This window comes from Ursus maritimus, unplaced genomic scaffold (genome assembly GCF_017311325.1).
Source record: "Ursus maritimus isolate PB19 unplaced genomic scaffold, ASM1731132v1 scaffold_17, whole genome shotgun sequence".
In the NCBI taxonomy this organism is placed as follows: domain Eukaryota; kingdom Metazoa; phylum Chordata; class Mammalia; order Carnivora; family Ursidae; genus Ursus; species Ursus maritimus.
This window is the reverse complement of record NW_024424119.1, coordinates 59952017-59965431: the sequence shown is the minus strand read 5'-3', so window position 1 is coordinate 59965431 and position 13415 is coordinate 59952017. Positions and strand designations below refer to the sequence as shown.

At 64.3% G+C, this 13415-nt stretch overlaps 2 protein-coding genes across 2 annotated transcripts in view; both read left to right on the top strand.

Moving 5' to 3' along the window:
- The window catches only part of LOC121103042 (exonuclease mut-7 homolog), a 27668-nt gene extending 22502 nt beyond the window's left edge, over nt 1-5166 (top strand). The window contains 3 exon segments of the mRNA XM_040631387.1: nt 2712-2805; nt 4515-4553; nt 4850-5166. Of these exon segments, the coding sequence (XP_040487321.1) occupies nt 2712-2805; nt 4515-4553; nt 4850-5166 (450 nt within the window).
- A 5576-nt stretch (nt 5167-10742) lies between these two features.
- LOC121103060 (NOTCH regulated ankyrin repeat protein) lies at nt 10743-13031 on the top strand. Its single transcript, XM_040631424.1, has one exon. It carries the CDS (start codon nt 10783-10785, stop codon nt 11125-11127), a length of 345 nt encoding a protein of 114 aa, XP_040487358.1. The 5' UTR covers nt 10743-10782; the 3' UTR covers nt 11128-13031.
- Nucleotides 13032-13415: the final 384 nt, after the last annotated feature.

Here is a 13415-nt window from a genome sequence, read left to right as displayed (position 1 = left end):
CCCTGTTGTACCCTTTCCTCACACACCCAAGAAGCCCAGAGAACCAAACCTCCTGGGGAGTGACCAGAGCAGGCCCTTCCCACCCTCCTCAGGCCCTAGGGAGGGGCAGGGGACTGTCGAGGGTGGACCGAGAGGTCAGGCCTGCCTAACGGCCGGTGCATGGGCCCCACCAGTCCTCAGGACCAGGCCCTGCTGGCGGCCCAGCCCCCAGGAGACAGCATCCCACTCGTGGGCTCGTGCCCCTTCCTGAGGCGGTCCCCAGGCCCACGGAGTGCCCTGAGTCGGGACAGCATGGCAGGCGTTAGCTCTGAGCAGCTGTAGGAGCTGTGGGAAACAGGCAGGCAGGTGGACCCCTGGGACAGGGAAGCCAGAAGCCTTCCCAGCCCCTCCTGCCCCCAACTTACCGGGCCCCTCCCACCCAGCCTGGCTCTGGGGGTGGAAGCCAACCCTACCTTTGGGCTCCCAGACTGAATGAGGGTGCACAGAGACCAAGCCAGACGCACGGGACCGTACCAGCCAGCCCCCGCTTTCCAGGGCCTCCCCCAGGACCCCCACTGCTGTCTGCCCAGACCCACTGGCACACACCCCCTCTCCTGGGGGTCAGTGTGAGGACCCTGGTGAGGGGCCCTAGCAGGCCGAGGGCCCCGTGACTGTGAGCAAGTTAGCCCCTCAAGAAGCCCCCTTTCTTCAAAAGGAAAGGGCAAGGGCTGCACCTCTCTGGTGTCAGGAGGGGGCCTCTGCTGGACTGGCACCAAGTCCATGACCAGGCAGGCGCTAGGCCATGAGCCCCAGAGGGCAGGCCGCAGCCTTACTCCAGGGGTGGCCGCTGCCCGCCCACAGCAGGCGGCCCCACAGCAGGCAGTCAGGCAAGGGTTGCTGGGCCCCACAGTGGACAGGAGATGGACAGTGAGGCCCTAGGTGCTGGTCCTTCCTACAGATGGGGAATGCAGGGCAGAGAGGGGGTGAGCGTGCAGAACCGGCTCTTCCAGGTGGAGGTGGGGGTGGGGCAGGGCCTCCCAGGCCCTATGGGGTGACAGCAAGGGCCCGGCTGTGGGCAGCCGCCGTGGGAAAAGCGGCACCGGCGGTTCCCGAGGGTGGGGCCAGGTCCTTGTGGATGGCACCGGTCGTTTGTCTGCGTGCGGTGACTCAGCATGACCTGGCAGCTCCGCCCCAGTGTGGATGCCAGGCCTGGTCCCGGCCAGGCAGGCAGAGCCCTCAGAGAGGACCCCACCCCCCTGCCCGTGCTCCATCCGTCTCACACCTACTGGCCCTGACCTCTCGGGTGGCCTGCACAGGGAGAACGGGGGTGTGGTGGGTAGCCCAGGGCCCTACTGCCCACTCATTCTCTGCTCCTTCCCCAGCTGGACCTGGAATGACCACGGGCCAGACAGGCGGCCAGGGCTCCACCCGCACCGCACCCCGGGAAGGTCCCTGGATCCGTGACCAGGCGGCCAGCCCCCCTCTCCCCCCAGACTGCCTGGGCCGTCTGGTTGGCAGAGGGGGACAGGGGGACAGGAGGCCCCTCAAAGAGGCAGGAAGAAGGGTCCTGCCTGGGATCAGCCCTGCCCCAGCCCCACCTAGGCCTCCCAGCGGAGGCAACCCCACCCACCCAGCACTCCCAGGCCCTGGCTCCCGATGCTGGATGTGGAGCCATGAGGCCATAGGTAAAGCAAGCTCACAGTGTCGAAAGCCCCGTGGGAAAAGGGCGTGTGGGGGCAGGGGGGCACCGCCTCTGACGTGGGCACACCCTGAGGCTCCAGGGGCCCGTGGCTGCCACCTACCCACCCACCCCCAGGAACCGTGTCACCCAGGGCACTGGCCAGGCTCCTCCAGGAGGGGCCAAGAGTGATCCCGGGAGTACAGATCATGGCCCCTCCTCCCTGTGGCCTGGGAACCCCGCAGGCCCTGCTCTGGGCTCAGCTTTCCCCCTGCAGGCTGACCGGTGTGCACGTCTCCATGGGTACCGTGCCTACCTGCCCGCGAGCCAGGTCTCTAGAGACCTGACCCCTCCCACTCTCCCTTGGGGCCCTCCCCACCTCACCCTGGGGATCCTGGGGTCCCTCGCCCTGTCAGGCAGGCCCATCAGAAAGCAAGCCTGGGGCAACTGTGTGGGGAGGGCAGGGTGGGCCCCAGAAGCCCCCGTCTCCACCGGAGTCGCCGGAAGGTCAGCAGGGTTGAGCTGAACTCCTCACAGGGGCCCATGGCATGTCCTAGACAAGGACCCCAAATAGAAGGAAAAGTGGGAGCTTCCCTCTTGATCTGTCACAGATGTGGTGCCCAGTGGGGACAGGCACAGGCAGCGTCAAGAAACATGGACACTGAAATGGCCTGGCTCACCCAAGACCAGCCGATGGGTCAGCTGTAGGGCTGCTTACACCGACCCCTTAATGCTGGGCCCTGTGTCCCCTACCATGCCGAGCCAGGCCAGGGCAGCCCACACCTGGCTTTGCCCTCAAGATCCCAGGGGTTGGGGAAAACAGCCCAGGTGATAGCAGAGTGCCACAGAGTCTTGGGAGCCAGAAGAGGCTGCCCAGGGCCCACTAGGATCCAGAGCAGTCAAGGAGGGCTTCCAGGAGGTGGTGTGCCCTGTCTTGCAGAGACGGAAGGGATGTGTCATTCCCTAGCCAGACCTAGAGCTGCAAGGAGTGTGAGGCTGTGGGTGGGAGGATGGAAGGAGCCTCACCTGGCCTCGGCACCCCTTCCGTCCCCAGGCCTGTAACTGTGACCAGTACCTGAAGGTTTCCAAGGACATGATGAAGCAGCTGGTGTGGCTCGACAGCCACCAGGAAGGCCCCAGCAGCACAGGTGTGTGTGCCCCACGGGGTTGGCCACGGGCTCTGTGGGGTCTGTGGCAGTGGCCCCACGACTGGGTACCCCCAGGATGAAAGTGCACGCATGGCCAGGGGCTGGTAGGAAGAGTGTAACGTGCAAAGGTCGCAGGCCCAGAGGACCGGGCAGCTCTGACCCTCCTCGCCCCTCTGGGGTGGTGTCCCCCACCCTCTGTCCAGGAGGCCCTGCATGCAAAGCGCCTGCACGCTCACAGGCCAGCACACCTGCTCACTTGCACACACGTGTGCACACATGGGCACCTGCTGGCACATCTCTGTGCCACTGGCCCTCGCTGAGCCATCTGAAGGTAGGTGAGCCAAGACAGACGGGAAGGAGGGCAAACCCCAGAGGTCCACGCCCCCCAAGCAGGGGCCCAGCCTCAGTTTCCGTGTTTGTAAAACCAGAAGGAAAAGGGTACAGAGCACCCACAGACTTTGAAGTTGCTGGCCAGGGCCGTGAGTGTGCCTGGCCATTCCTACCACTGGCGCCTCCACCCTCTAGAGAGAAGGACCCTGTGGCAGGGGCACCAGAGGGAGCCTGGCTGCTGCTCCCTAGGCTCCCAGCCCTTCCTCAGTGGAGGGCAAGGATGGAATGGATAGAAGAGTGTCTTGAGACACCCTCTGGGGGTCAGCCTGAGGCCTGGGTGCCTCTCCAGGATAAGGACATCCCCACTTGTTCTTCCTGCCTCCCTCTGAGATTTGGGACCAGAGTGAGGGCCACCCATTCTTCAGGTGAGCCAACATGATGGCCTGTGCCCAACCCCAGCAGCTCTCAGCTCTGTGAAGGGTGACCTTGACGCCTTCAGGTCCCAGGAGGGGAGGAGCAGAGCATGTGGGTGCCGCCCGCAGGGCCCCTCTGAGCCCCCAGTGCTCACCCACAGGCTCACTCCTGTCCTGGGGTAGTGGGCAGCACTCCTGAAGGCCGCCTGGTACCTCGGGGGCCTCCAGGCAGAGGCGGAGGCCGGACGGGCCAGGGCAAGCTGGAGAGGGAGGTCGTGGCCTAGCTGGGTTCCAAGATGGCAGTGGGGCTTGGGTGAGGGGCTCCTCCAGTCAGGCCTCCACTGCCGCTGATCTGGGGCCATCTGTGCAGAAATGTCTGCTGAGCCAAGGACGAAGGTCAGCAGAACCGGGGAGGACACTTCTCCCACCTGCTGGCAGGTGCTCCCCAGCCGTCACCGCCTCAGCCCTGCACTGGCCCCTTGGCAGCCCGCAGCCTGGCCATCTCCCTGCGCTCTTAGTGGGGGTAGGGACCCTCTCGCGGAGTCCGGAGGTCACTTCCCAGGGTCTCTGCTGGCTACCCTGAGCTCCAGCAGGTCCCCTGGGCCCCTGCCCGCCCGCTGTGGGGCGGGCTGTGATGAAATGTGCTCCCCTGGCAGCGGCTTATCTGCTCATCGCCACAGATGGGATGCCCCCGCCCCCACCCGCCAGTTCTCAGGCCCCCAAGTGCCCTAATTGGCCAATCTCACGCCCAGAACTTGTTTCCCAAGGACCTTTGAGCCCCAAGAACATTCCAAGGTGTGAGTTCCCATGGGAGGGGACCAGGCTGGCACCAAAGCTCCTCAGCCCCCTGCCCTTTGCCCTTTCTGCTAAGGGTGGGGGAGAGGCTGGGCGCCTGGAGGGGCACCATGGGCACTGGGGCTACCAGGCCCCATCCTTAGGACAGTCCCTCGTGTCTTTGATTAACAGGTGATGAGCCCCCCCCAAGCGAGGACATACTGGAGGCAGGTAAGCCCCAGGACCACCCCCAAGGACACGTGGGACCACCCCCGAGGACACGTGGGTCTCCGGACACAGGGCCCCAACCCAAGCCAGGGTTTGTGTCCTGGCCCAGTACAGAGGATGGTCCTGTGCCCTAGGTGAGGGGTGGCGGCCAGTACCCGAGGGGAGGGCCAGGGGTCCGTGGGTAAGAAGAGGCGGAGTTGGGTGGGTGGGGCAACGTAGGGAGGAGCCGCGGGAAAGAGTGGGGTGGAGGCCGGATGCTCGAAGGCTGAGCACTCAGAGCCATGCTTCCACCTCTGCAGGCTCGGCCCCAGAGGAGGCCCCCGGGGGCTACATCTATGACCTGCCCTGCCGCTGGCTGGAGGCGGCCGACCTGCAGACCAGCGCCCCCGCCACCCTGGGCAACGGCACCCGGCTGCAGCTGGCAGGGGTCCCGGAGGGCGTGCTGCGGCGGCCGGGCCTGAGGCACTTCTTCTGCTGCACTGGCTGTGGCAAGGTCTTCTGGGAGGGCTCCCACCTGGGCCGCATCACCACACACTTCAGCGAAGTCCTGGGTGGTGCCCCCAGCCCCTGGAAGCAGAGCTGAGCCCCCACCCGCCCAGCCAGCAGGCCCTCTTAGGAACAGCGCCCCAGGCCCGCTGGCCTGCCTTGCCCCCTGGACCCCACACACACGTCCGTGCCCCCCACCTACGTGCCAGCAGGGTCCCAGCCCCCGCACAGCTGCTGGAGCCGGGTGGAGGAGAGAGAGGTTTTCCGCACAGTCAGGGTGCTCGGACCCTGAGCCGAGAACCGCCTGACATTCAGGAATGAGGCCGACGGAAGGTGGGAAGGACACGCCTGGTAGAGGAAATTGCACAAAGGCCCAAGGGTGGGACCCAAGTGGCTCCCCATCCGCGGGGCTCAGCGGGCGGGGGGTGGGGGTGGGTAGGAGCACACAGCACCCCCGCCCCCCGTGAGTGTTGGCCCACTCCCTTCGCTGTGGCAGCCCCACCCCCACTACCCCACCCTGCTGGCCTTTTCAGTCCAAGGGCCAAGCCTCCAGGCCAGGCAGGACAGGACCTTCCCGCCTTCCCCAAGTAGGTCCCAGCCCGGCTGGCCTCAGGACCCTCCGGGGCCCTCCAATTCCGGAGAGTAAGATGGTGGGATCCTGCTGGGGCAGGGCTCTCTAGGCCAGATGTGGCTGGGGGGATCTTCCTGGGGACTGGGCCCCGCCCTGCCTGCTGCAAGGGGCAGGGCAGCCCCCCTCTAGGCAGACACCCACTGTGATTGGCCTGGAGGGGCGGCGGCAGCTCTGTGTGTGCTGCCTGGGCCCCTTCGCTGGCCGCAGCTTGACCCCACAGCCTCTTTTCCTCCCCCCACCCCCACACCCCCAGTCATAAAGGAGGGCCCCCCCCTCACAACTGCAGGAAGCAGCGGCTTCTCCACCCACTCGGAGGGAAACTGAGGCGCGGGCACCCATTGCTGGCACCCCGAGGGCCCCGGGCACCGGTTGCCAGGTGGGCGGGGAGAGGAGCCTAGATTGCATCTTGCCCTCGCCGCCTCCTCCTGGCTCACCCCCCAGGAATGTGCCCCCCCCCCGCCAACATCCCTTTCCTGTCCTTCCTGCCTTGAGCGGAAACCAGCTCAGATTTGGCTGAGGAGCCCGGCGGAAGCCTTGGGCTGCTGGGGCCTGGGGGCTGGGGCGGGGCTGCTGCCTCTGTCCGGAGCAGGGCCAGGTGTGACGGCCTCAGGTACAGGTGGGCACTGGCCATGCCAGGCCTGCCTCTGCCCCTGCCCAGGTGCAGGGTCATGCTGAAAGGCCACACAGACATCCTGCCACATCCCCCATCCTCTTTCCCTGGAAGTGCCCACCGCGTGCCAGGGGCTCAGCCCCCAGCACCTCTGGGGCCAGCCGCACAGACAGAGGGAGAGGCTCCGAGGCCAGAGCCAGGCCAAGTGGGCACTGTGTCAGGGCCAAGTCTGCAAACTGGCCTTCCCCACCCTATGATCACTGCTGAGCCTGAGGGCCAGGCAGGGCTGCCAAGGTGAGCAGGCAAGCCAGACCCTCGCAGGCGTGGGGACCCTCTGTGGTCGGTGTGCTGCTTCCAGGAGCCAGACCACCAGTCCTGTCCTAGGAAGCAGCCCCGAGCATGCTCTCCCCCGGGAGGGTTAGGAGGAAACCGCCAGGGGTGCTGGCCCCGCTGCCCCAGCCAGCTGCTTCCTGGAGACTCTGCTCTGACCCAAGGCCCTGCTGTTGGTTGCAGCTGGTCCTCAACAGAAAGAGGCCAGAGCCAGGGACAAGCTCGGAGAGACAGGAGACGAAGTGTCCTTCCTGAACCTCCAGGCAGGCCCGTCCCAGCACCCCTCTACCCCGCGTACCCTCTAGAGGGAGGAGAGGGCAACCAAGTGGGGCCCCTTCTCACAGTGATGCCTGCCTTCCCACCTCCCCACCCCTCTGCTGCCCAGACTGGCTGTCTCCCTCCGGGGACCCTCCAGGGCTCATATGCTCACTGCCCGCCCAGCCTGGCTCCACGGCAAACCCCTGGTCCTGAGCCATCACGGGGTCAGCCCACAGAGCTTTCTGAGGCCCCAGGGCTGCCTTAGGCCTCTTCTCAGGCCAGGGGTCAGGCACCATGCCCACAGGGTGGGCTGTGGTCCTAGTGCCAGGCCGTGCCCTGAGCGGCCAGCAGGGCAGGCAAGAGTCGAGCAGTGATTGTCTGCCACAGTTCCTGCCCCGGGCGTCCTTCCTCCGCTCTGGCCGAGGGCTGAGTGTTTGTTATTTGATCTCTATCCTCTCTCGGCCCTTCTACCAGGTGTCTGGGCTGCTGGGAAGAAACACTCTCCTCTTTCCCACGCTCCCCGACACATTTTAATGAATTAGCTGGAAGCCCCGCCCCCACTGCCCGCCTGCCTGCTCACCCTCCCTCCCCTGCCTAGTGCCTTTAAGGTGGCCGCAGGCCTTGGCCCAGCTCTGGCCAGCCGCCTCTTGTGTGCTGTCCTCCCCAGTCGGCCCCACCCAGAACTTCCCAGCCCATATCCCAGAATGCTCCCCAGGCTGCCCCACCCCTGCCCACGTTGCTCCTTCACCACCCACGGCTCTGAACCTGGAAAGGAAGGGGGTCCCCAGAGGAAGAAGGGGGCCCTCTGCGACCCCGGCCTCCACCTCACCATGGCCCTGCAGGGTGGCATCCCCTGGGCCAGCATCCTTGGAGCTGACGCAGAGAAGGACGGGGTCCAGCTGTTTAGCCAGGGTTCAGGGCGTGCCCACAGATCCCAGGTCAGGGGTTTCTCCCTCAGAGCCAGTGAACCCCTTGCCTGATTGTGGAAGTGACACCACCAAGAAAGCCACAAACACCAGAGGGGGGCTTCTCTGAGCCCTGGGGCAAGGCCTGGCTGATGGCGGGCCTCTCCCCCTCCCTCCAAGGCATTTGGAACAAATGTCCTCCTTTTGGACTGTTCCTTCAGCAAACATTTGGAGCCAGTGCCCTGCAAAACCCTCTTCCCCTCCTGCCCTGGAATGGGGCAGCTCCTAGGGTTTGGAGCGGAGCCACTTAGGACGAAATTACCCTCCCAGCCACGGTGGAGAAGCACAAGCTGCCGCGGGAATTCCATCCGCTCCCCAGGGACAGCGTGACCATCCCCTGCACCCCACGATGGCAGGCCTGGCTACACCTGTCTGACCCTCACACCGAACCCTGGGTGGGGCAGGAGGCAACCTCCAGCTAGACTCTCAGGGCCACTCTGGCCACGCTAATCCAGCTGGGGGACACCCAAACTACCGATTTCATGGCGGTGGTGGCGGCCGCACGTTCCCACACGGAGCTCACAGGGCCCCTTTGTCTGCCCTCCCTGAAGCCTGCGCGGTGTCAAAGGGACTTTTCTCCCAGGCTCAACAGGGTCTCCAAGATGTCCTTCAGGTCTAGGGACCTGAGCCCACCTGGGCTGGGGCCTGTCTTTGAGCCCACTGCCTTCCAAGGACAGCCCTGGGCACCGTCCAGAGCCAGGTACACGTTCTCAGAGCGCCCTGCCGTCCTGGCCCAGCCCCGTTCCAAGGAGAAGCAGGGAGCTAGCTGTGTGCCTACCGAGCAGGTCACAGCCCTGCACAGGGTCGCATGCTCACCTGTTCTGAGGGTCACTGTCCAGAAGGGACTGTGGGCCCCAGTGGACAGGGCCTTTGCCTTCTTCCCTGGTGCTGGGGAGATGCAGGGAAGTGGGTGCTGGAGGCGGTCAGGGGCCCTGCGCTCGAGGTGTTCACGGTCCAGCAGCAACTGTTCCCAGGCCCCCTTACTGGGCCCAGGGACACTTCCTGGTAAGATGAACGGGACAAGGCAGGGGCTCCTGATACCAGCAGCACCCCCAGGTCACAATCACAGCTGAACCTAGCACAGGGCTCTACTGAGCCCAGGCTTACCCACTTGCACGGCGGGGAGCTCCCGGTGGGAGCAAGTCTGAGCAGAACAGCCGGACCAGCAGCCAGACTGCTAGCTTCAGGGAGACCAGAGTGAGGGACTCAGGGAGCTCTGGCTTCCAGGAGGACCCCCGGCTAGTCAGCTACGGTCAGGTCTGAGGGTAGCCGACCAGAGGCAGCCAGCCCTGGGGTGGCCTTACCCAGTTTTTCTTGCGGTTTGGCTGTAACGCCTCCAGAGCACAGAGCAAGATGGGAGCACACCCACGTGTGTGTCCAGACAGGGGGGCACCAGGCAGACGCCCACAGGAGTCCATCCTGAAACAAGGCCTAGCAGGGTGGTCTCCCCAGATGAGGCCCATAGCTGCCTCGTGGGAACCCCCAGCCGACTTCTGAAGGAATGGAAGCCAGAGCACGCGGCCCTGCTGCCCAAGGCCGCCTGCTCCGAGAATCGTTCCTGCCCAATTTCCAGCCACCGCAGCCCAGCTATAAACTGTAAAACCCTAATGAGGAAATTTGGCGGCAGTATGAGAGCACCAATAAAAAATGGGTTTACAGTTTGGAAATGAGTCATTTCTGGGTTTCCTTTCTGAGCGGCCCTTGGCGCCTTACCTGGGGCTGCTCACCTGGCCAGGCCCCGCCTGTTCCTAGTCGTGCTGATGGCGGTGGCCCAGCAGAGGGAAGCAGGCCCTGAGGTCCCGCTGACTGACCTCCTCCCCGCCCCTTGGAGGCGCTTCTGAACCGGAGATGGCGGGGAGGGGGGCGCAGCCCAGGGCTTCCTCAGGTACAGACCCGGCTTCTTGGTCAGGGCGGGGCCTCAGGGTTTGGCTCCTCAAGCCAATCAGGTTGGGGAGTAAATACGGGATGACCCATGCCGCCGGAGGCGCCGCCCGCGTGCGGGAAGGACCGCGTGGCTGGGGTCACACGCCCGAGCTGTTCGTGGAGTTGGCCCCCGCGTGGACCTTGTATCCTGGGGGCCAGGCTGGGCCAGTCTTGTTGCCGCGCACCCGGCGTGTTAGGGACGCGGAGGGTCGACGGCCGGCGCTCCGGGAGCGCGGAGCGAGAACCGGGATCTCTACCCGGGCCTCCCGGGTCTGAAATGCCCGCGAACCCCCACCATGGGGAGGCCGCCCTCGGGTCCACCTCGGGGCCGCGCTCGGCCGGGGATCGGGCCTGGCTCTGTCCGAGCAGGGAGCTTGGAATTCCCCGGGTGGCCGAAGGGAGAGTAGGCGGGACGACGGCGGAGATGCGGAGAGCCCCAGGGCGCGTGGAGCAAGGACCCCCCCACCCCAACCACCGCCACCTGGCCCCCTGCCGGCGACCAGCGCCCCCTGCCGCGAAGCGCGCTGCTGCCCGGGCACGCCCCGCCCCGGCACCACCCCCGCCCCGCCTCCACGTGGACACCGCCCAATCGTAGGGCCGCCGGCGCACGCGTCACCGGCGCCCTATTGTTATGCAAATATAAAGGGGGTAAAAGGCGCCCCGGCGCGGCGGGCGGGCGAGTGCAGCTGCGCGTGGGGAGGCGCTTGGGACCTGCGTGGGAGCCGCAGCGAGCAGGGACCGGGAACGCGCGGCGCCGCCGCCGGGCCCACCGGCCCCCGCGAGCGCAGTGCCTGCCCCCGTCGCCCGCCCGCCCGGGCGCGGCTGGATGCGGCGGGGGCCCCTGCGGCCCCCCGGCCCCAGCGCCCGGAACGCCCAGGAGCGGCGTGCGGGGCCCGGGGGCTCCGCGCCCTCCATGCGCCGAGGCGCGCCCCGAGACAGCCAGGGGGCCGCGCCGCAGCCGCAGCCGCCGCCGCCGCCGCCGCCCGCGCTGAGCCCCAGCGCGGCCCGCTGCCCGCGCCCGGCGGCAGCATGAGCCAGGCCGACCTGTCCACCTGCTCGGCGCCGCAGACGCAGCGCATCTTCCAGGAGGCCGTGCGCAAGGGCAACACGCAGGAGCTGCAGTCGCTGCTGCAGAACATGACCAACTGCGAGTTCAACGTGAACTCGTTCGGGCCTGAGGGCCAGACGGCGCTGCACCAGTCGGTCATCGACGGCAACCTGGAGCTCGTGAAGCTGCTGGTCAAGTTCGGCGCCGACATCCGCCTGGCCAACCGCGACGGCTGGAGCGCGCTGCACATCGCCGCGTTCGGCGGCCACCAGGACATCGTGCTCTATCTCATCACCAAGGCCAAGTACGCGGGCAGCGGCCGGTGATGCCCGCCCGGACCCGGACGCGGGCCTCGAGCGTGTCGTCTGCTGTATCTTCCCGCCAACTACCTCGGTGCGCACCGGGCCCGCGAGCCCAGAGGCCACAACGAGTATGGCGCGCGCGCGTCCGCGCCCACGGGGGCCGCGCGGCGCCCGCTGCCAGGGGTCGACGCCCCCGCGCGGCAGCCTGGACCCGGCCGAGGGCTTCCCACGGCCCCCGCCCGCCGCCTCGCGGTGGGAGGGGGGGCGTTGTGCGGGAGGTGGGGGCGGGGCGCAGGCTGCAGCCCCTTTGAAATCTGAGTCTCGCTACCAGCAAGTTCGGAGTCCCGAGACACCGGATCCTCCGGTCAAAATGTTTTCTCCCGAAGGTGGAAGGCGGGCGGCGGGGTCGCCAGGCTCGGAGCGCCCCGCCGCCCGCAGGACCCGCGGCCGAAGCCCGCAGTCGCCTAGGGGCCACGGCGGGGCGTCTCCGGCCCCGACGCGTGATCGTGGAGACGCTTCGCTGTTCCTGGGGTTCTAAACTATTTATCATGTGTGTGTATATTTGTGGGTGAAGTTTGTGCGCCTGATTTTGTTTGTTTGTTTGTTTGTTTGTTTGTTTGGAAAATATTGTGCGTGGTCAATGTGGTTGTAGGGGGGGAAGATGCATTTTTTTTCCTAGTCTTAAAACTAAAACTTGAGTCTGTCATTTCTTGGTTGCACTGAAAATACCGCCCAGCCTGATGGTTTTCCCGTGCTAGTCCCTCTCCCTCCTTTCCCTCTTTCCCCTCCCCCTTCCCCCTCCACCCCTCCCGTCTGTCCCTCTTAGACACAGACACACAATTCCGAGTGAGTTTTGGGAGCCCCGGGCCTCCCTCTACCCTCTCCTGTGAGAGGCCGCCATCCCCCCAAACCTGCTGGCTTTGCAGTCTCCTCGGGAGCATGGGTGCTCGGGTGTGGCGGTGGGGGGCGGGAGAGGATCATACCTTTTCTAGTGAGTTCTATTATAGTTAGTCGGTTGCACACTTTTTTAAAAAAGTAAATGGATCTGCCACGATTGAATGTCATAACATTTATGACAGAATATAAAATATTAACATATTTTAAGCCAAGTTTTAGGTGTATTTTTTGAATCTTGGTTATAAACCCAATTTTAAAGGGCGTTGTATCCAGCGTTGTGAAGGCAACAGTGTACCCATATTTATATTTTTATAAAATACCTATAAGACTGTGAATCTCTTGTGCTAATTGCTGAGTGAGTTGAAGGACTGTTTTGCCCCTCTTCAGTCTCCCGGAGCTTCAAGGACCCGATTCGAATCCGAAAATCCTGTCGTGGGGGAGGGGCCGCGCGGGGACCTGGGCCGGAGGCGGTGCCTCTGCGTCACTTTCTGTCCCGAAAGGCGCCCTTCCTGGTCTCCGAGGTTCCAATTTTCTATGCAACCCCACACCCCTTGTTGTTTTGATCCTGAGAAATAAAAGGGAGGCTGAATTATTCAAATTTAAATGAGGCTTCCCCTGGGTAGAAGTGCTGCTGACCCTTCGTGCAAAAATGGGGAGCACTTGAGGACACAGGTGGGTGGAGGCCCTTTGTGCGTGGCTGGTCAGACTCGGGCAGTCATCTGTGGCTTTTTCTAAAACCTTGTGTGAGAAGAATATATTGATAATGTCCGTGAGACAAGCAGACATTGAAACTGAGGCACAGATTACTCCAAAAGGAGTTTTTCTGTATATTTTTTCTAGATGCAAATACCTTTTTAATTATGTTAATTAATGTTAAGACTTTCTAGGCTTATATGGAAGCTGTGTGTGGGTCCTGGTATGGTCACTTCTAACTGGATAAAGTCTGCAGCACATTCCTGAGTGTACGATATAGACTTGTAGCCCAGCATGAAAAATTTATGAATAAATTTTTCATTGATTTTTTTTTATTAAAAAAAAAAGTTTGTTGGTTCTTCTTGGTCTTGGCACCTAGGAGGAGGGTCAGGCTGCAACACGCTGTTTGTGGGTGCCGTCTACACAATGCTTGGCTTGTTTTCAGCTAAAGACAGAGCCCGGGAAACTGGCTCTGGGCTCAACTCAAGGGCCAGCCTCAGTTGGCCACGTATGGGACTTGTGAGGTGCCAGGGGAGGACCCTCTTCCAGCTGGGGGGGTACCTAGGCCACCCTGAGAGCGCCCAGAACCAGCCCACAAGCCGCTTCCTCTGCTCCCTGGCACAGCAGCTGAGGCCTCTGCAGGGGAAGCTCTGGAAGCTCCTCCCACCCCCTGGCCAGCCCCAGACGACAGGTCCTCAGACGAGCCAGGCCCCCTCCTGCCC

Excerpts from the sequence above, each read along its gene's own strand:
- LOC121103060 (XM_040631424.1), top strand. The coding sequence starts at position 10,783 with ATGAGCCAGGCCGACCTGTCCACCTGCTCGGCGCCGCAGACGCAGCGC.